The sequence below is a fragment of the Pinus tabuliformis genome, chromosome J, assembly GCF_031772625.1.
Source record: "Pinus tabuliformis cultivar Carrire ecotype Pingquan chromosome J, CPIR1, whole genome shotgun sequence".
In the NCBI taxonomy this organism is placed as follows: Eukaryota; Viridiplantae; Streptophyta; class Pinopsida; order Pinales; family Pinaceae; genus Pinus; species Pinus tabuliformis.
In genome coordinates, this window is record NC_142295.1 from 437,455,306 (window position 1) to 437,476,564 (window position 21,259).

Consider the following 21,259-nt stretch of genomic DNA (forward strand, 5'->3'; position numbering starts at 1 on the left):
TTGCACATCCCAATGAACCTCTCCGATCTCATCAAGAAGAGATCGTCAACATAGAGGATCGATATGAGCGGCTCATCCTCAACAAGTACATAGTACAAGTTTGAGTTTGTTTCACTCTTGGTGACGCCTAATGCAAGTAGGTACTCATCAATCCTATAGTACCATGCACGAGATGCTTGCTTAAGTTCGTATAAGCTCTTCTTCAATCTACATACATGGGACTCCCTCCCATGCACCTGAAAGCCCTGAGGTTGCTCAATATAAACCTCTTTTCTCAATCACCCCATTGAGGAAGGAAATCTTCACATCCATCTAATGTATCCTCCACTCCATATTTGAAGCAATAGAAATGACTGCCTTGATGGATGGATATCTGGCGACAGGAGCAAATTTCTCCTCATAGTCTACTCCCTCCTAGGAGAACCGTCTTGCCATGAGCCTCACTTTGTACCTCTTGACACTGGCATTTGCTGCATGCTTGATCTTGAAGATCCATTGACAAGTGACCATTGACTTCCCGTCAAGCCTCGGTACTATCTCCCACACATCGTTCCTATTGATTGGAGTAGAGAAGTAATGATTTTGTTTGTCTAAGTGCTAGGACTAGAAGAACCCAGAAGACTACCACTTTAGCATTATATTAATTTATTTAACTATTTCCTAAGGATAGGAAAAATTAAAAATTCCTAAGTTAACTTATGATTTAATCTTAGCCATTGATCACGATTTAATCTCAGCCATTGAGAGGGAGATTAGGGTTGAGATTGAAATTATAAGAGGAGATGGAGTGAGTTAGTGGCAAGTTAGTTGATCACAAGCAGTGTGTGTCAGATCAACGAAGGAAGAGATGAGGGTTTTAGCATATCACAGAGATACAATATCAAAGAAGAAATCGAGTGAGGGTCGAGCTCTTACAGCCCCAATGTAGTCATATCATTCACATGTGTCCGCAGGAGAGTATTTGCGCTCGCATATGTGCCCAGTTTAGCTGATCTGCACTGAGCAATGTGCATTGATTTTACCAGTGCGATTTGTATTCAACAATTTGATTTGGAAGTATGGCATATCAATGTCTCATATTTGAAGACAGATTGGACAGTGGGTCCATCTTCTCTTCATGGCATGAAAGGATAGCAGTGGTGCTAGAGGAACTAGGGGTTTGGGATTTTGTTGATAACGTCCCAGTCGCACAAACAAATCCTTAGCAGTTGGCTCAACATAATAAAATGGATGCCAAGGAAAAAAGGATTATCCTGGAAGGAGTCAAAGACAACATTATCCCTCCCCTGATTAGGGAGAAGAAAGCCACAAAAATGTGGGCTGCCATCATTGGTCTCTATTAGGGTTCGAGCAAGGCTAGGAAGCTTGTACTGAATGACAAGCTTAGGAGCATTAAAATGTCCAAGTTAGATTCTGTGGTTTCTTACCTCACCAAGTTTTCCAAGGTAAAGAAAGAGTTGGCTGGTGTGGGTGAGACAGTTTCAGATAGAGACATGGTGAATTTTGCTCTATTGGTTTTCACCAAGTCTTGGTAAGCCTTCACGGATGGGATATATGCCTGAGAACACTTTCTAGATTGGGATCGTTTGTAGGGTGATTGCTTGCAGGAGGAGATTCATAGACAAGCTCAAGTTGGATCTCGTGTTAAAGATGAGGAAGATGAAGAAAAAATCACACTAGCCAACAAAGGGACCAAGTCTAAGGGTAAAAAGATCAGTGGTAGTGGTGAGCTGAGTTCTAAGAGAGAGGAGAAGAAAATGGATCTCAACAAGGTCAAGTGTTTTCATGCCACTAGTTTGGGCATGACGCTACTAAATGTGTTAATAGGAAGAAAGGGTCCAAGAAGGACCAAGTGGCAGCTTCTGCAGAGATAGATGAGTTCTCTTTTGATTTTGAGGAGTGAACACTCATTACCTGTTTGACAAGTTCAATGGCTACTAGTTTATGGTATGTGGATAGCAATGTGTCATGTCATATGATGGGAAAGAAGAAGTATTTCAACAAACTGTCAGAGAAGGACATGGAGTTTGATATTGAGATGGGAGACCATGGGAAGCATCGGGTCAAGGGTATTGGTACAATTCGTTTTGAGAGGGTCTGGAAACCCTCTCGTTTTAGTTTCAACATTGGAGGAAAAGGGGTATGAGATGACCTTCAGATAGGGTAGGGTTTTTATAAAACCCTCAGACTCCAAGGTGGCAAAGTAGATTAGAATTAGGGAGAAGAGCCTATACAACTTATAGTTTGAGACAACCACAACATTGATTAGCAGAGGAAGCCATGACTCAGACAACGAGCTTGGAGATTTGTGGCATAAGCGCATGGGACATTTACACCATGGAGTGCTGAAGATTCTTAAGGAGATAACGATAGGGCTGCCTCAGTACAATGTGGATCAACATGAGGTGTGCAAGGGTTGCACACTTGGAAAATGTGTTGTCATCTTTTCCTAGCACATATAATATGACCAAGGGCATCTTGGACCTTGCTCATTTAGATGTGTGTGGTCCTTTCTCTACAATATCCATTAGTGGGTAAAAGTACCATGTCACTTTCATAGATGATCACTTGAGGAAGACCTGGATATTTTTCATGAACAAGGATGAGGTCTTCTTGAAGTTTCTGGAGTTTAAGGCCTTGGTTGAGAACCAGACTAGCAGGAAGATCAAGGTGTTGAGGTCTGACAATGGTGGGGAGTATACCTCAAACACATTCAAGGAGTTGTGTGCTAAGGAGGGCATCAGGAGGGAGTTGGCCACACCATATCATCCTTAGTAGAACATGCTGACAGAGTGCAAGAACAAGGCCATAGTTGGAGCGGCCAAAGCCATGTTGCATGACTAGGGGTTGCCCAAATTTCTTTGGGTCGAGGCATACAATACAACAATTTTCTTGTAGAACTGAAGCCCACACAGAATGCTGGGGTGAGTTACAACAAAGGAGGCGTTTACAGGGAAGAAACCAAATGTGTCTCATTTCTGCATATTTGGTAGCCTTGTGTACCTGACATGTACTAAAGGAGAAGGGGAAGAAGCTGGAGTCCATAGCAGAGAAGGGCATCTTTGTGGGCTACAACGAGACATCTAAGGCGTACATGGTGTACATTTCAACACATAGGAAGAGAGTCATTAGAAGAGACGTGAAGTTTGAGGAGGATAGGGCCTTGAAAAAGTCCTTAGAGCGTGAGAAAACTTTAGTGAAGGAGGAGTAGGAGGCTCGGCCAATACCTTGGACCACAACCGTGCATGGGGGTGGGATAAGGACAAGAGGGACACATAGTTGGAGAGAGTGAAGCCCACTCAGGCAGGGACTCCCAACATTGGGAGGAGAGTGAGATGGGTAGATTAGTTGATCTAGGAGGCATAGGTGCAAGTTGGTGCTCCTAGTACATCAATTCGATAGAACAAACAACCATAGAGTTACACAAGATATATGGCGCTTATGACTGAGTTGCTGGATGCTGAACGTTCCAACTATCAGGAGGTAGCCACTCAGTAGGTGTGGAGAGATGCCATGGTGGAGGAATATGCCTTCATCATGAAGAATGATCTTTGGGAAGTGGTGTTGAGGCTAGAGGGAAAATATGTGGTAGGCTCTCGCTGGGTCTACAAGATCAAGCATGGAGCTGATGGGAGTATCGAGAAGTAAAAGGCAAGATTTGTGGCCAAGGAGTTCTCGCAGATAGAGGGAGTTGACTATGACGAGACCTTTGCCCCAATTGCTAGGTACTTGTCTATCAAGGCAGTTGCAACTATTGCAGCACAGATGGGGTGGAATATCCACCAGATGGATGTGAAGACAACCTTCCTCAATGGGGTTGTTGAGGAGGGGATTTAAACTGAGCAACCAGAGGAATTTGAAACATGCAACAGAGAGACACGTTTACAGACTCAAGAGAGCCTTATATGGGCTCAAGTAGGCTCTGCAGGCATGGTATGCTCAGATAAACAGTTACCTTCAGGGATTGGGCTTCACCAAGAGTGAAGTAGACCCCAACCTCTACTACATTGTTGTTGGAGGTGAGCCACTTATTCTGGTGCTATATGTGGACGGTCTAAGTTTAATAAGTTCAGACAAGCTCATCCATGAGTGCAAGAGATATCTTGCAGATAAGTTTGAGATGAAGGATATGGAGTTGATGCACTATTTCCTTGGACTGGAGGTTTGGCAGGGTGATGGGGAGATCTTCATGGGATAGGGGACATACGCTCTGTAGATTCCGAGGAGGTTTCACATGGAGGATTGCAAGCTCATGACCACGCCTCTAGTCACAAACTGGAGAAAGGTGGATACATCCAGTTTGGATTCTGAAGTGAGTAGATCCTACACTTTACCGGTAGATGATTGGGTCACTAATGTATTTGGTGAACACAACCAAACATATGTTTTGTAGCCAACTCTTTGAGCCAATTTTTGGTCGAGCTTATCAGAGCGCATTGGTTTGCTGCCAAGCACATGTTGAGATATCTTAGTGGGATTGTAGAGCATGGATTGTGGAATAGACAGGGTTGATGAATTGAAGCTTGAGGGCTTCATTGATGCAAATTGGGCAGGGAGCTCCACAGATCGAAAGAGCACATCGGGTCGCAAATTCAATGTTGGGTCAACAACTATTTCTTGGGTTAGTAGGAAGAGGAGATTAGTCTCATTGAGCTCGGTCGAGGCCAAGTACATGATTGTGAGTTTGGTAGGGTGCAAAGCTATTTGGTTGAGGAAGCTTCTTGTGGGTTTGTTCAGGACAAAGTTGGAGTCTACCGTGATACACTATGACAATCAAAGCTACATCAAGCTCTCTGAAAATTCAGTGTTTCATGATCACTCTAAGCACATTTACATACGTTATCACCACATCAGAGATATTGTTCAGTGAGGTAGTTTTGCTCCAGTATGTACCAACAGAGGAGTAAACAATAGACATTCTAAGCAAGGCGTTGCTAGGAACTAGATTTGTATACCTCAAAGAGAAGTTGGGTGTAGTGTAGAACACCTTCCTCTCGAAGAGGGAGTGTTGATTGGAGTAGAGAATTGAAGTTTTTGCTTGTCTAAGTGCTAAGACTAGCAGAAGAACCTAGAAGATTGCCACTTTAGCAAGATATTAATTTATTTAACTATTTCCTAAAGTTAGACTTAGCAAAATTTAAAAATTCCCAAGTTAACTTATGATTTAATCTCAGCCATTGATCATGATTTAATCTCAGCCATTGAGAGGGAGATTAGGGTTGAGATCGAAATTATAAGAGGAGATGGAGCGAGTTAGTGGCAACTCAGTTGAGCACAAGCAATGTGTGTCAGATCAGTGAAGGAAGAGCTGAGGGTTTCAAATTTCAATAGACCACAATGATACAAGATCAAAGAAGAAATCAAGTGAGGGCCAATCTCTTATAGCCCCAACGTAGTGATACCATTCACACATGTGCACAGGGGAGAGGATTTGCGCTCACATGTATGTGCAATTGAGTTGATTTGCACAGGGATTTTGTAGATCTAATGCGCAAGAAGGGGGTTCGATTCATCTTGGAGGATTGATCAATTGTTCTTGTGATAAAAGGGAAGTTTCTCCCTTGTTGTAATTCTCAGAAGAAAATTCTTTGCTGAAGAAAATAATAAAGACACAATGTTGCAGGTTTTCCCTGGAGTTGGGGTTTCCTAGGTATATCTTGTGTTCTATGTGTTGATGTGTTTGTCTTCTGATTTATTTTCCACTGTGCATATTAAGTTAGAAAACTTGGTGTATTTGTGATTTAAGTTTCTAGAATATCAATTATTTGTGTTTCTAGGTTTTTACACAGAAAGCTGTGAATCAGTTTACTGGGTTTTAAGGAAATCTAATAGTTCCTCATGATGGACCTATACTCTTCCACCATGGCATCCCTCCAAACCTACTAGTTTGTTGCCTCCTCAAAGATAGAAGGCTTAGACTCACTGATGCTACTTGTCAAAGCTAAATAACTGGAAATTTGGCTGGTTGTCTACTCTCCCCGAAAGTGTTGCTAGGAGCTTCCACATGCTCCTTAATATCTCTCAATATTTGTTCAGCCCATCTCGGTCATCTCTTGACAAAGACCAAAGGAACCTCTTGCTCTTCTTGATCAAAAGATTGTGTCCCTACTGCTGGTGTTGCTAGTCCCTACTTAGCCTTCGAAGTGTTTCGCGTGCAATCCTTTGCCACTGCTGGATCTGTCCCACGTGACCTTTGTGTTGAGAAATCTAGGGGCAACAAGTATATGAGATTTCTCTTTCTTTGATAACTACTTGTGATGTATTTTTACTTAACTTGATTATCTTCTTCTTTCACTTGATTATTATTAGTATTCTCTTCATCAAACAACTACCAAACCATAAAGAACAATGAAACAAAGGACACAAGATATAAGCAATTAGCCAGGGCCAAAACCTCTCCAACTGAGAGGAAAACCCGCAAGAATTCTTCTCTTCTTATAGAATCTTCAATTGACGAATTTCAAGACCTAAGACCCTTGACCAAGACCCTCCAAGATCAAGTCAAACCTTTCTTTCTTAACGAGCTTTCCTTCCAACAACTTTTGCAATTTTGACCTCCCAGCAGATTCTTTTGCAACTTCGACCTACCCAGTAGATTCTTTTGCAACTTTGACCTGCCAAGTAGATTCTTCTGCAACTCCGACTTGCCCAACAAATTCTTCTGCAACTCCGACCTACCCAACAAATTCTTTTGGAATTCCGACCTGCCCAACAAATTCTTTTGGAACTTCGACATGTGCAGCAAATTCTTCTGGAACTTCGACCTGTGCAACAAATTCTTTTGGAACTTCGACCTGCCCAGTAAATTCTTTTGGAACTTCGACCTGCCCAACAAATTCTTTTGGAACTTCGACCTGCCTAGCAAATTCTTCTGGAACTTTGATCTAGCAGTTTCTTCCTAGCACTTCGACTTGCCCAACAACATTTCGACTTCCCAGCAACACTTCGACTTTCCTAGTAGTACTTTGACTTCCCCAACAAAACTTCGAATCACCCAACAACAGTGGAAACCCTAACACAAGAGAGAGAGAGAGAGAAAGAGAGAGAGGCCTAAAACTTTGATCTTATTATTCTTCTCCTTTTTCGTCCTTTTCCAGCTTCTATCTTGAGGAGATCGAACTTGCTTGAGTGAGTGTATTAATTGGTCGAGTTCCTTCTTATGTATAGGCTTTTGATGGGCAAGGATTGCTTCCTTTTGGCCGACTTGTCCACTTGTGTAGGCCGAATTGAAGACAAGGACTTGGAGGGTCTTTTGACTCTATTTTGACTCAAATAAAATTTTCTTTTCAATATGTAACATGCCCAAAAGGGTCTTTCATACATGACAATGACTCATTTGACTTGTAGACTCAATGACAAGCCCTAGAAGCATTCAATGGGTGCTTGACCTAAAAATAAATTTCCCTTGAGCATGAAACCCATGCCTCAAGAATAACAATAATAATTTATTTTTCTCTTTTCGTCAAATACATAAAATCATGATTACATGTGTCATTATGAAGACCAAACCTAGTTACATATTTCAACACCCCTAAAGGTCCTACACTCCTCAAATCTGACATCCCTCTTGACCACTATCTTCCTCAATCCTGGAATGTAGACCTTGTAGGCCTTTGAAGTCTCACCGTTTCCAACAAAAATGCCCCTCTTTAATGAGGGCTTCAGTTTAGTCAATTTCTTTGAAGGAATGTGGACATACAGTGGACTGCCAAATATACAAAGGTGGCTCACCTTTGTTCTCACTACTGTAAATGCTTCCTCAGGAGTGATGTCCTCCACTATCCTATGCATGCTTTTGTTGTGCAAGTATGAAACTGTATTACATGCCTTCGCCCACAAGAACATAGGCAGATCATGATCATGGGTCATGGTCTTGGCTGCTTTGTCTATACTCCTATTCATCTTCTTTGCTACTCCATTCTACTATGGATTGTAGGGCATTGTTAGCTCTTTCTTGATTCCTGCTTCCTTGCACAAATCCCTAAAATCGTTGGGTGTGTACTCAGCTCCATTGTTTGATCTCAGGACCTTGATCTTCTTCCCAATCTGGTTCTCCACAAGTGCTTAAACTCTTGAAATTTGATAGAAGACCTCATCCTTGGTCTTCGGGAAGTAAATCCATGTCCTCGTGGAATAATCATCTATGAATGTCACAAAATAACTACACCTTGAGATACACTCTACTGACACAGGATCACAAATGTCAAAATGCACCATATCCAACACACCCTTGGACGTGGTCTCACTACTAGGAAATGTTGCCTTGGCCTACTTTCCAAATGCACATCTCTGTGCTCCTTGGCCATACTAGTGAAGATATCATGAGATCCCTTCATGTGACGAGATGCTCCACTATCTATGGTAGAAAGTTTGGTTTAGACCCAACCCTATTTCAAGTCTATTGAGTTCTCATCATGTTTAATGCCCAACCCACATGTTTGTTAGTTGCTGTGATAAACATGAATATTTCATAACATTGAAACACATGAGCCTACTTTACTTTTTCACTTTTTCTTTTGTTGAGAAAAAGACAAGAAACCCACAAATTTTACACAAGGAATTTTGGTTAAATGACCTTGGAAAAACCTTGGAGGGAAAACTAGTGAGTGAGAGAGAGATTTTTATTTTTATTAGAGAAATTTTACAGTAGTTAATAACAACAATTAATTAAACTTATATCCCTAAAAATTCGTGCCCAAAATTTCCTTGGAGAATTTGTTGTAGCAGCGCCTTCAATTTGTTGCTTGATAGCCTCAATTTCTATGCCCTTTACGCTAAAAAAATTGTGCTAATAAATGCTTTGTCGGTCCTTAGAAATTCAAGCTAGCTGCCTCAAAGTTTAACAACTTGCCTTGAATTTCAAGCCACTAAAAGCCTCAAAATTTGTGCTTTGACAACCCCAAGATCTGTGGTCTGACAACCTTGAATCTTGTGCATTGACAGTGCAATAAATGGACAGGATCTCCTTAGGATTCACGCCCAAACATTCTCGATTTTTGTGCCTGAAATAACAGGCAATTAATGCCTGTCTAAGTCCCTTGACATGGGGACACGGGACATGCAAATACAAGTGTCTGACACCGGACACAATACATGCAGGACATGCAAATATGAGTGCTCGATAGGGGACACGAGACACACAAGACATGCAAATACGAGTGTTCGACACGAGACATGGTGACTTCCTGGAACAAGACACGTAAGATATATATATATATATATATATATATACATATTATTATATTACGCAAAATCTCATGATGATACAAATTAAATCATACATGTGCATTGTTATTTGTAACATTATGCATACTACTACTTACTACTACATCAATGACGAATACGATAAATTGACATTGGACAAACACAAGAAACTAACCATAAAATGCAGTTTTCTCATTAAGTCATCAAAATTAAAATGTATTACATAGATACCGAGTCTCAAGGACTTCTGACTGGGAATGCTAACGGAAAATAGCCAATACAAAACAAGATAGGCACTAGAACCTGGAAACCTAGATCAAGAAGGAAGAATCTCATAGGCAACTGGCAATAGGTTATAGGCTATAGCTCATCAACATCAAAATCAACATCAATACTAGCACTGCTCTCTTCTGCATCCTCCTTTGTATCCAATGTAATCTTTGCATCTGTTGGTGTGGAGGATGACCCCTCAAGTGCATCACCATCATCAAAAGTGACAGGCTCTAGCACTGGTTGATTAAGAACCAAGTTGGCCTATGCCAACTCAACATTGCTGTCTAAATATGTGATATTCACGCTTAGCAATATTGCTAAGGGAAATATCAATCTTGCCCAATTTTGTCTTATTTCATGTTTTCACTTAGGAGATGTGAGTTTAGAGGTCCCACATGAATTTTGGGATTAAGTGGGGGCCCAAACATTAGGAAGGAAGGGAAATATTACGGCTCTAGTGGAGCGTGGGGGCCACCCCATGGAGAATTACGACCCACATGTGGAGTACGCTCTCATTGGAGTGAAGTTGGTGGGGGAAAGTCGAGTTGGGCCACATGGGCATCTTGGAGGATCTTTGATAAATAGAGCAAGAGACACTCATTTTGGTCATTCATTCATCTATTCAGAAATCTTGTCTTTGACATAGCATGCTTGAGCTGAAGCCATGTCTGCCAGTGCTATTTAGCACACGAGTGTCTCCGAGCGAAGATCTCAACCCTTGCTTCGGTGGACTTCGAGTGCCAACCAAGGAGAGAGTTCCATCCAGTTCCGATTTTTCCAGCAGTGGGAGTGCGATTTTGTGGATAGGAGACACTAGCAGTAGCGCTTGGACTGCGCATTGCTTGGAGGAGGCACACTTGGGAGTTGAGGAGTGAAGGGATTTTGGGCTTGAGACTTGAGGAGGAGTCCGGGAGAGCCCTTGCTTGGAGTTTGCAACTTTTTGGGGAATTTTCCGACACTTTGGAGGAGCAACAAATGCAAAATCTATTGTAGGTTACATATTCTGCGTGTGGAGGAGGGGCCAAGCATTTGGGGTCAATTTTGGAGCGTCAAAACTAGGACAAACCCTTTCTGGGTTTTTGACAAGGACCTCAAAAATAATTTGGCATAATTTTCTGGGCAGATTTGAGGGGTCAAACAAGGGTCCCAATTCAATCAGCAGCTAGAGGAGCTAGGGGAAATTTGGGCCGAAATTTTGAGGTCAACATTTGGCCAATTCCTTTGTGGGTTATTGGTGGAGAGCCTGGGGTTAAATTCCTGGAATTTTCTGAGCACCAGAGGAGGCCCTAGCAACCATTCTACACAGCCAGCAACACACTTTCTGGGCATTTCAGCGTAGAGCCAAGGAGAACCAACTAGCACTCTTGGAGGAGATCTCATATTCATCACTTGGGCTTAGCTAGCTTGCCTAGGGCAAGCCCATGTGCATACTTTCCAGGCACCTATTGTACTTCATGATTTATTAATAAAATGGCTCAGTGGCACAGTTTTTGGCTTTAAAATGGTGTTCTAATGGTTTGAGTAATTTTATGTGTGTTTTTGCTATGTTTGCTTTGTTTATCATTGTAAATTTCCAATAGGAATACTACAAAATCCATATCATTAGGAAACACATCCCACATCTTTGTCTTTCCATTGACCATTCCTTCCTCTGCTTGTAAATAAGACGAAGGTTGGTGTGCACATACACCATTGTCTCTGCCTTGGACTGCTCAAGCCTGCTCTTCTTCAAACTATACAAATCCCCATGTGTGTTCCAATTTCTCTTGCAACAAGAGGATGAAGTAACTAGAGAGAGGAGCCTCATGGCTAACTGTTGTAGAGGAGAGTATGTTGCCCCATGAGTTGCCCATCGAAAATCGGCCAAACCAGCTGGTTCAAACCGAAAATTGGCCAAACCAGTTCTGACTGGCTGATTCCGTCACAAACTGGCCGGTTCGGTATATATATATATATATATATGTAGTTTTAAAAAACGGCCGGTTCAAACCAAAAATCAGCCAAACCATCCGCTTATATATATATGGCTGATTTTAATGCTTAGTAAGCTTTGGATTTTTTTTTTAAACATTCTGACTTTTCTTCCATTTTGATTTCGAAGTGCTGTATACATCGTTACACATCTCATACATATTGGGCTGTAGAAAGCACCTCACTTCTCTCAGAGCAATTATTTATTGAAACATGATTAGAGATCTTATTTTCAATACGACATCAAATAATTTGGAATTTCCTGTTGAATTTGTTCAGTCCACAATACAAGTAGTCATTAAACCTTAGAAAACCAGTTACATCTCATTGAGCTATTCAACTGTTTGACAAAGAATGAAGACTGGAGTTGAATATACGTAGAATACTTTGTTAGTGGGTTGCCTTTGCTTCTCCAAGCATATATTTTATGGAGTTGAAATGCATTTTCTGATGACTGATATAAAAATTACATTAAATATAACTTCTAGAAATTCTAATGATTCAGAGATGAGATGAAGTTGGGGTTGAATTTTCATAATCAGTACCTTAAGCTTGTTGGTTTCATATCGTGTTTGTTATAATATTCTTGCCATTGTTACATTTTTCAGGTTGACTTTTGAAACTGCACTTAAGCTTCGTGGTGGTCCATCATTGGTGTTTGCACATTCAATGGGGAACAATGTCTTTCGATATTTTCTGGAGTGGTTGAAGTTTGAAATTGCTCCCAAGCTCTATAATCAGTGGCTGGATGATCACATCTATGCTTATATCGCTGTTGGTATGACTGTTTTTGATTGCACATTGTATCATGCCTATTTTAAGATTTGCTGTGGCAAAAATAAACATTTGCGCATATGTACTTAGTTCCTAAATCTAAAGCTAATTTTGTTTCTGTATTTTGTTTTAAAGGGGCACCTTTTCTTGGAGCAGTAGAGACCATAAAAGCAGCTTTGTCTGGACTTACTTTTGGGCTTCCTATACCAGAGGTAAACATCTGAATCAAGTGCACTACATTGATTTAACAGAATTTCATTAGCGGCGTGCTGCCGATTATTGTTTATGTTGGATTCTAGAAATAATTGCAAAATGGGCTAAATTTCTCTTAAGCTTAAAAGTGAAATGGCACAAAATTTTGTATAGGGCCCTTAATATATAGCATTATATGTGTGTTGTTTTTTCTTGTGTAAGTCTTGAATTTCATAATTCATAGTACTTTGTGTTAGGCCCCTATACTACTAGTGTAACCCCTTATTGTTATTAGTACAACCCCCTTATTATATTGTTGTACCCATGTAGTCCCCATATTGTTACTATTGTGCCCCATAGAAGCCCACTATTGTTATTATTGTGCCCTTACATTATTATTGTTATGTCAGCTCTGATTATGTTATGACCCCTTAGACTCCTATATATAGAAAGGTCGTCTTTTCATTGGTATCATCCAAGAATTGTTCATTTGTGTAATGTAAAGGAGGTTGCCCCCTCGAAGAGGCTTATTTCTAAGGCGTTGATCTATCTTTTCTATCTTTTTGTGAGCTGGTTTCATAACATTTGGTATCGGAGCTTTGGATTCTAGGGTTTCGCTGTTCCAAATAGGTCATCGTGGTATTTTTGCTATACCTTTTTTTTGCGATGTTTCAGAAGCTACAAAAAAACCCATTTGAGCTGAAATCGTTCTGAACTTCGGGTTTGAATTTCAGATCTTGTCTCGCTATATTTTGGGAGATATGATCTGAGGAATTTAGGGTTTTTGCAAGCTCCATAATTTTATCTAAAACTGGTCATCGTGGAAGTTTTTCTATAACTTGCTCTCTACAACGTTTCAGAAGCTAAAGAAAAAACCCATTTGAGAAGAAATCGTTCTGAATCTCGGGTCTGAATTTCAGATCTTGTCTCGCTATATTTTCAGATATATGATCTGAGGAAGTTAGGGTTTTTGCAGACTCCCGAATTACATCCTAAACAGGTGACCTTGGGAAAATCATCATAACTTTCTCTCTGAGCAACAAATTGAAATTTCGTAAGAAGTTACAGAAAGAGGATGGATTGTAGTTTTCTATGCATAGTTTTCAGATCCGAAGGTTGAAACAGTGACACGTGGCACGTCGTACAAGTTCGCTCTACTGAAACATTATATAATCAGGTCATCTTAGGAGATTGGGCATAACTCTTTCTTGGAGAATCAAATTCTGATCAGACTTGCGGGGTTAGAAAGAGGACTCAGAGGGCTACTGCAGGAGATAATTTCAGAACTTTGAGATCTGAAAGTACAGAGTTACAGTCATTTCAAGATCGAGCTCCTGAAATAAAGAAAAGGCGATATGAGGAAGTTTGATGGAAAGGATCCAGTAAATTGGATACTACAGATGGAGCAATATTTTGATCTACATGGTGTACCACTGTTACAAAAGGTATGTATTGCATCTTCATATTTAGAACTAGATCAATTTTTATAGTATAAAGGGATTTGTTCTCGTAAACAACTTGTTACGTGGTCAATTTTCACCGAGGAAATGATAGCACATTATGAGGATACAAAGAGCAACACCTTCTTTAGAGCAACACCTTCTTTAGAGCAACACCACAACAATTGGAAGAAAAAAGAGAAAAATGGCTTTGTTACAAAGTGGAAAGCAAAATTATGGCAACAAAGAAGTCTACCCCTCACAACTATAAAGATGGAAGTGTTGTTTCTCCTAGCCTTCCACAACCTACATGGGTTACACCACAACAATTGGAAGAAAAAAGAGAAGAAGGGCTTTGTTACAATTGTGATAACAAATACATTAAAGGTCATAAGTGTGCTGAGAAGAAATTATTTTACATTGATTGTGGAGAGGAGGAAGAAAAAGATCAAGAAACGTCAAAAGAAGAGTATATACACTAGGAACCAACCCCAGAGAAAGAAGAAATGAATCCGACCATATATTGTAAAGCATTGAAAATAATTACCACTCCTAAAACTCTCAAGATAGAAGGACATATCGAGAAGAAAAAGGTTCAAGAAGTGAAAGATCACATCGAAAAAGAAGAGATGAATCCGACCATATCTTGTAATGCATTGGACAAAATTACCACTCCTCATATTATCAATATAGAAGGACATATCGAGAAGAAAAATGTTCAAGAATTAAAAGATTACATCGAGTTTCAAGAAATCAATCCGACCATATCTTGTAATGCATTGGAAGAAATTACCACTCCTCAAACTATCAAGATAGAAGGACATATCAAAAAGAAAAAGGTAAGAGTGTTGATTGATTCGGGAAGTACCCATCATTTTATTGATTGTAAGATAGCCAAGGAATTGAATTGCTTCCTATATCCAGCACTAGAGTGTCAAGTGATGGTTGCAAGTGGAGAAACCACAAATTTCTTTGGAAAGTGCCATAATATCAAGCTATCCATGGGAGAATATGTATTGAATAGCCCAATGCTTTCCATTCCAATGGGTGGTGCTGATGTTTTACTAGGAGTCCAATTGCTACAATCTTTGGGTACGATAGCTTTTAATTTTCAAAAAATTTTCTTGAAATTTTTTTGGGAAGGAAAGGAAGTTGAATTGAGGGGTATCGAAGGAAAACCTGGAAAGATAATCAACTCTAACAGCATGACAAAGCTTCTAAATAAAGAACAACGGGGTGTAATTGCACAATTATGTTCACTAGAGGATCCCACATCGAAATCATGTGTTTCTCCAGATCTCCAAAACGTTTTGGACAATCATTCCAAGGCATTTGAGACTGCCAAAGGCCTCCCACCTATTCGTGATCATGATCATGCTATTCATTTGATTCCACAAAGTGTTCCTCCAAACATCAGGCCTTACATATATCCATATGCCCAAAGGAGTGGGAACTCATTCAAAAGTTGCAGAAGATCCCAATTCAAACAATATTGCCAGAACTTGAAGAGGAAGGAAAAAATCATATTGGAACCTGGAGCAGTCACAGAAACAAGAACCCGACAACTACGAAATCGATCAATTTCAGAGTATCTCATCAAGTGGAAGAACTTACCTGTTGAAGATTCCACATGGGAGGACAAGAATTTTATACAGAAGCATCAAAAACTACTCAAGCGTTGAGGACAACACTTTTTGAAGGAGAGGGGCATGTTAGGCCCCTATACTACTAGTGTAACCCCTTATTGTTATTAGTACAACCCCCTTATTATATTGTTGTACCCATATAGTCCCCATATTGTTACTATTGTGCCCCATAGAAGCCCACTATTGTTATTATTGTGCCCTTACATTATTATTGTTATGTCGGCTCTGATTATATTATGACCCCTTAGACTCCTATATATAGAAAGGAGGTCTTGTCATTTCTATCATCCAAGAATTGTTCATTTGTGTAATGTAAAGGAGGTTGCCCCCTCGAAGAGGCTTATTTCTAAGGCGTTGATCTATCTTTTCTATCTTTTTGTTAGCTGGTTTCATAACACTTTGCCTCACCTGTGCCATATGTTGCATGGATACCAGTATGCATATGGGAAATTTTTAGATATGTTTGGATAGGATTTGTCTGGGATACTACATATGTCTGGGTCTACGTATTTATATGTTAAAAACCCCATGACATGTAAACTACTCAAAATAGCATTCAGATATTTGAAATACTAATAAAGGAGTTTGCATTTGTATTAGAACACAATATTTAAAAATTACATACAAAATGAGTGTCTCATCACTCTGCTATCTAGAGTCTACATATCATTAACAATAAATACAATCAATCAAAGTTATACATATCTTTAAGAATCTCACCATCATCTTGATGTGGAAGATCTACACCATTAATATTCTTTAGTGGGGCTAGGATTGTTGGAAGATATGGCATAATTGGGTCCGAACGAAGATGTTCCAATTTAAGAGGCTACTATTGATGATTATCATTGCTTAAATTGAGGTGAGTCATACTGTGGAAGGACATGCCCAAGTCATCTATCTTTGGTTCAATGGCCACAACTTGGCAGGCCCCTTCCTATAATTAAGCAAGGTAGATGTTAGAATAATATACATGCTACTTAGCTTTCTTTTCTATCAATCTCAGGCTCGTCACATGTCACAAACTGAGGTATGCTTTGGAACTTGAAGGTTGTCTCCTTTTAACATTTACTCTTCCCTTTATCGATATTTTTGAATTAAAGCTTCCATTAACTATTGATATAATAGTTTGTACCTATGTTGTGGGGGAGTACCCCCAGCTCCCATGCTTTGCTCCCGAAGCACTCTTTGAGAGGGAGTGATTTTTGGGAATGTGTTCCCTTCTAAAAACTAGTGCTTCCTACCTTCATGGGGCCATTTAGGGAGCGGTGCTCCTATAATGCTCTTGGGGTGGTGTAAGGGCACTCTTGAGATGCTGCCGGGAGAAAAAAACTACTCATTGACTGCTCCCAGAGCAATACCACTTGGTTAGGTGATTTGACTTTTCTTGTTGCTTGTGGGAACCAAGGCAAGGTTCCAAAAGGCATGGCTAGAATTTTTGGATGGATTAAAATACTTACTCCATTTTGCCCTCATTCTATGTCTCATTTCACTTATCTTTTCTAGGGTTTTGAGTGGGCTTCTTGCTTGGAAGTGAGATTGAAGGTTGCCATAGTTACATTCAACCACCATTGGAGAGCTAAAGAGGTAGGCTCTAAAGCCCATTCTTGTTTGTTTTTATTTTTTTCTTTTGCCATGTGTTGCAAACAAGTGTATGTGCTATGTTGAATACTTGAATGTTCTCTTCTCCTACTCTTTCCCATTTCTCCTTCCATTGTAGGCAACAAACTATTCTCAAGATTCAACATGCGTGATGGGCATGTCAACGCGGTTTACCCTTTTGGTTTCATTTTTGGTTATGATGGTGGTGTTAGCAAATCGAAATGCTAATGATGATGAGGAAGAGCTAGAAGTAGGCAACACATACTTTGGATAGTTGGAACTGGAAGAAATGGAAGGGGATGATGATCATGAAAGTAATAGTGGTCATGGATAGAAATCCAAAGATACTTCAACATCCTTGTGGAAATTTGTGACAAAGCTTGAGAGAGGGAAAGAGGGCGGAACCACACTATCATAAAACCTGCATTTCTTCACATGCTTGTGTGGGAAAGTATCTATGTGAGATGTTGCCATTGGATGAAGGTAAGACTAGATGAGTCAAAACCTGTGTGGTGTGCTAGTGAAATATAGAAACAAATACAAGAAGGAAGAGGAGGCCACATGCAACAAATCCAAAAATTCAAGGGCTGAATATGAGATCTCAGGCTCACATAGAATATTTGGTGGTTGATCCCTGTCCCTCCATGCTAGTGGATTCTTGCTTGTGCACTTGGGGTGTAGAACAATCTCAAATTTCTTTGATCAAGGTTGTAAGAATGACGTTGGTGCAATTTTTTTAGATTTCTCTATGCATGTGGCATACCATTGAATGTTCTTTAGTCACTTTATTGGCATGAAATGGTACAATCCATCAATGGTGTCCCTAATGGATACAAGAGCCTTGGGTATGGCAAATATAAAACCACGAGACTTGATAAGGAAAGAGCCAAAATACATGGTGCTTTGGGAAATTTAGAAATGATTGGATTGAATATCGGGTAGCCATTGTATCTGAAGGTTGGACAAATGCTAAAGATAAGCCATTGATAAATATTCTTGGTGTGTCTGCTAGTATTGTTATCTTCCTTTCATCTCATGACTATTCAAATCATGACAAGATGGGTATTAATATTGTAAAAACTTTAGTTAAAACCATTCAAGAGATTGGGTTGTACAATGTCATTCAGGTCATCATTGATAATGCCCATAATTTGAACACAATAGGAGCAATAATTGAGGATATGTACCCTACCATATTTTTTGTTCAGGGTGTTTGGTTCACTCATTGAACCTCTTGATGCATGATATTATTAAGATGATGGACTGTGATTATAGATGGATTGGTGTGTTGTTTAGGAGAGGGAAGAAAATGATAAAATTTATTAGCAATCATAGCATGGCCCACCCATTTTTCACAGTCATTCTAAGTTGGAGATTTTGAAGATTTGCTAGCTATTGCCTCACCTTTAGGTGACATTGGAAGGTAAGAGAGACATTGGCTAGTATGGTCTCAAGTGATTCATGGTAGGGTTCAAAAGATAGGGTTGTGTTTGCATTTGATATACATGAATTTCAGGAGGTGGGGGACACCATTTTTGATGGTCAATTTTGGGCATAGGGTAGGTATGTTTTTGTTGTTGACCAAGCTCATTTATAGTATGATTCGGTTTGTAGGTTTAGATTAGCTGATGAATGGGGAGGTGTTTGAGAAGATGAATAACTTGCTAGGAAAAATTAAAGACACGATTGGGCTAAGAGATGCAATCATGCATGATCATGTTCATAAACATGTGGTCAAAAGGTGGGATTATCTAGGTAAATGTTGCTAGAGTGTGGAGTGGAGTGATAATGAAAAAGGGAGCTGGACTGTTGGGAGCACCATTTTTGGAAAAACCTTGTGTAGAGTTTCATGGGAGCATATTGTTGGGTGAAAGAATTGTTCCGTTAAACTAGAGCAGCAGGTCCACTGTCACATTAATTATTAATCCAGAGCGGCTAGATTTAAGGCTATCACGCAAAGTCTATGCAAGGGCAATGATAACTAGCAAAATCAATATCAAACCAAGGTCGTTGCAAACTCATTCTCAACAAACATTGAAGATGTTACACTCTTCAACACAATCAGAAAAGAGTCACACAATTGCAAAATAAACCACTCTATTACACGACCATTCTCATTCATAAACAACACTCCTGCAAACCCTTAGATCACTCAATCAATGCTGAACACACACATTCAAAGAAAGTGCAATCCAATCTGTAAGAGAAAGGTAACTAACTGCTACACTAATAAGAGGGACCAGTCCAAGACTATGTTGTCACATCATTCAAAGGCTCTTTGCAATCATTAACTTATAAATAAAATTGATAGTAACAACAATCTCATAACTGAAAATAATTAATGCAACTAGTTATTGTATTCTACTTAACCAGTGATCCCTTCTAAGGAGGGCTCTTCCTCCTCAGCAGGGGCTGGTGCACTAAATAGCACACAGACTACTTAGAGAAAGATATAATGCCATAAGGTTGAGATTTGCATTAATAAAATATCAAGATTACAGAGCTTGGTGCTTTCCCCTCCTTTCCAATCTTATCTGCTTAATTCCTTTTGCTGCCACCGTGAGCAAAGAACTCTCTTCTTTATAGTGTTCGAATACAACATGAAGATCATCACGAGAATCGTTCGATTCCCATTTGATTTTAAAGTAAGAATACATTTTGGTAATTCATAACAGTTTCCATGGTAAAGGTAAAGTTGTAACAACTTCCTTTAACTATAATGATCTTTGTAGAAAATCTCAACTGCTTGAGCTGTATACTCCATGAATATCTCTCGATGGTTGAGCTGACTTTGACTTGATGCACTCCTAGATTTGGTTTGTGTGACAAATTAGAGAAGAATAGAATGCTTAAGGCAAACCGTTCGTGTATCAACAACATTTTTCGGAGTCTTTATCCAAATTGATAAAGGAAACTGCAAGTGCAATCCTGTAACAACAACTTCAACATACCACTTAAACTTGAAACAACCCATATGTCAGTTTTATAATAAAAATCGCCTAAGAAAGTAGTTCTTATGCCATATTATAAGTAGAATTAGACTAACGAAGTGACATATAGAAACAAACATATTTAGGCGAATAATGGTTGTTACAATGGTGAAAGGTGGTCTTGTTGGTCAAAAAGGAAGAAAACGGAATAGGAAAATGAGTGCAAAAAGGTAGCAATTCCATGGCCCAACATCTCCCTCCAAATTAAGCATTTGCATGTCCTCATGCAGACCCTTGTGATTGGTTCCTAATATGTTGAGAGTGTAGTTCTGAGAGATTGTAGGATCTTGCAACATCCTTTGTTTTGCCCCTGCAACCTTGGGAAAATACCAACTCCATTTCCTAGAGTTTGTCAGGTTAATGATATGGGTGCTGATACTGATAAGTTAGAAGCCAAACAAGAGGAAATTTAAACCTAAGTCCAATCCATCCTGGGCCACTTCTCTTAATACAATCCACATATCGAGGAACCCTAGAAAGAGTTTGCATAAAATTTTGATAACAATAGGGGTCCTCTTCCCTCAACTCTTGTCGACAAACATTCCATCTCAACTTACTCCCTTCTAATGCACTCGCTTCTATCCCCTGAATATTCCTGAGGTATCTCTGTAAAACTAGGTTCTGATGCTCCATTACTAATGCTGTGGTGGATGAAGATTGCCATATTCGGTTATGCTCTAGCAACAACATCAACAGAGCCAAACTCATTTATGATGCACAACTTTACTTGTCCCTCATTGGCTGTTACAATGTCATATGCAACTTTCCAACTTACTAGGTTTTGAGCAAAAGACACAAAAGATCTCAATTGAACATCTCCCACATAATTTTTCAAATTAAAAGATTCTTCCCAAAACAAGCAAGATCATGCAGGTACAACTTGCATAAGAAATGTTGCTATGAGAAATTAACACTTTGAAAAGTTTCCAAGAAATCTTGAATTTTCCTTGTATTATGTGGTCGTTTTTCCTTAAGGGTTGTCAGTTGAAAGAGAAAGCATTTCTCTTGTAGATACAAAGGATAAGATGGGGGAGTTTGCAACTTAGTAAACCATCAATAAGCTCATACATAGATTCCTTCTCTCGCTGTAACAACTGCACCTCCTCTTGCAATTCCTCTACTTGCACCATTGCTTGCTTCCTTTCCCTTTGAATTCTTACAAAATCTT

General features: G+C 39.6%; 1 protein-coding gene across 4 annotated transcripts in view; it reads left to right on the forward strand.

Moving 5' to 3' along the window:
* The window catches only part of PSAT1 (phospholipid sterol acyl transferase 1), a 380,472-nt gene that overhangs the window by 73,585 nt on the left and 285,628 nt on the right, over window positions 1-21,259 (forward strand). For all 4 annotated transcript variants that reach the window (XR_016247812.1, XR_016247813.1, XM_089377882.1 and 1 more), the window contains exons 4-5: window positions 12,057-12,226; window positions 12,358-12,434. Coding sequence is in view for 2 of the 4 variants with exons in the window: in XM_089377882.1 (XP_089234008.1) it covers window positions 12,057-12,226; window positions 12,358-12,434 (247 nt within the window). In the remaining 2 variants the exon portion in view is untranslated. The remainder of the gene's footprint in view (window positions 1-12,056; window positions 12,227-12,357; window positions 12,435-21,259) is intronic.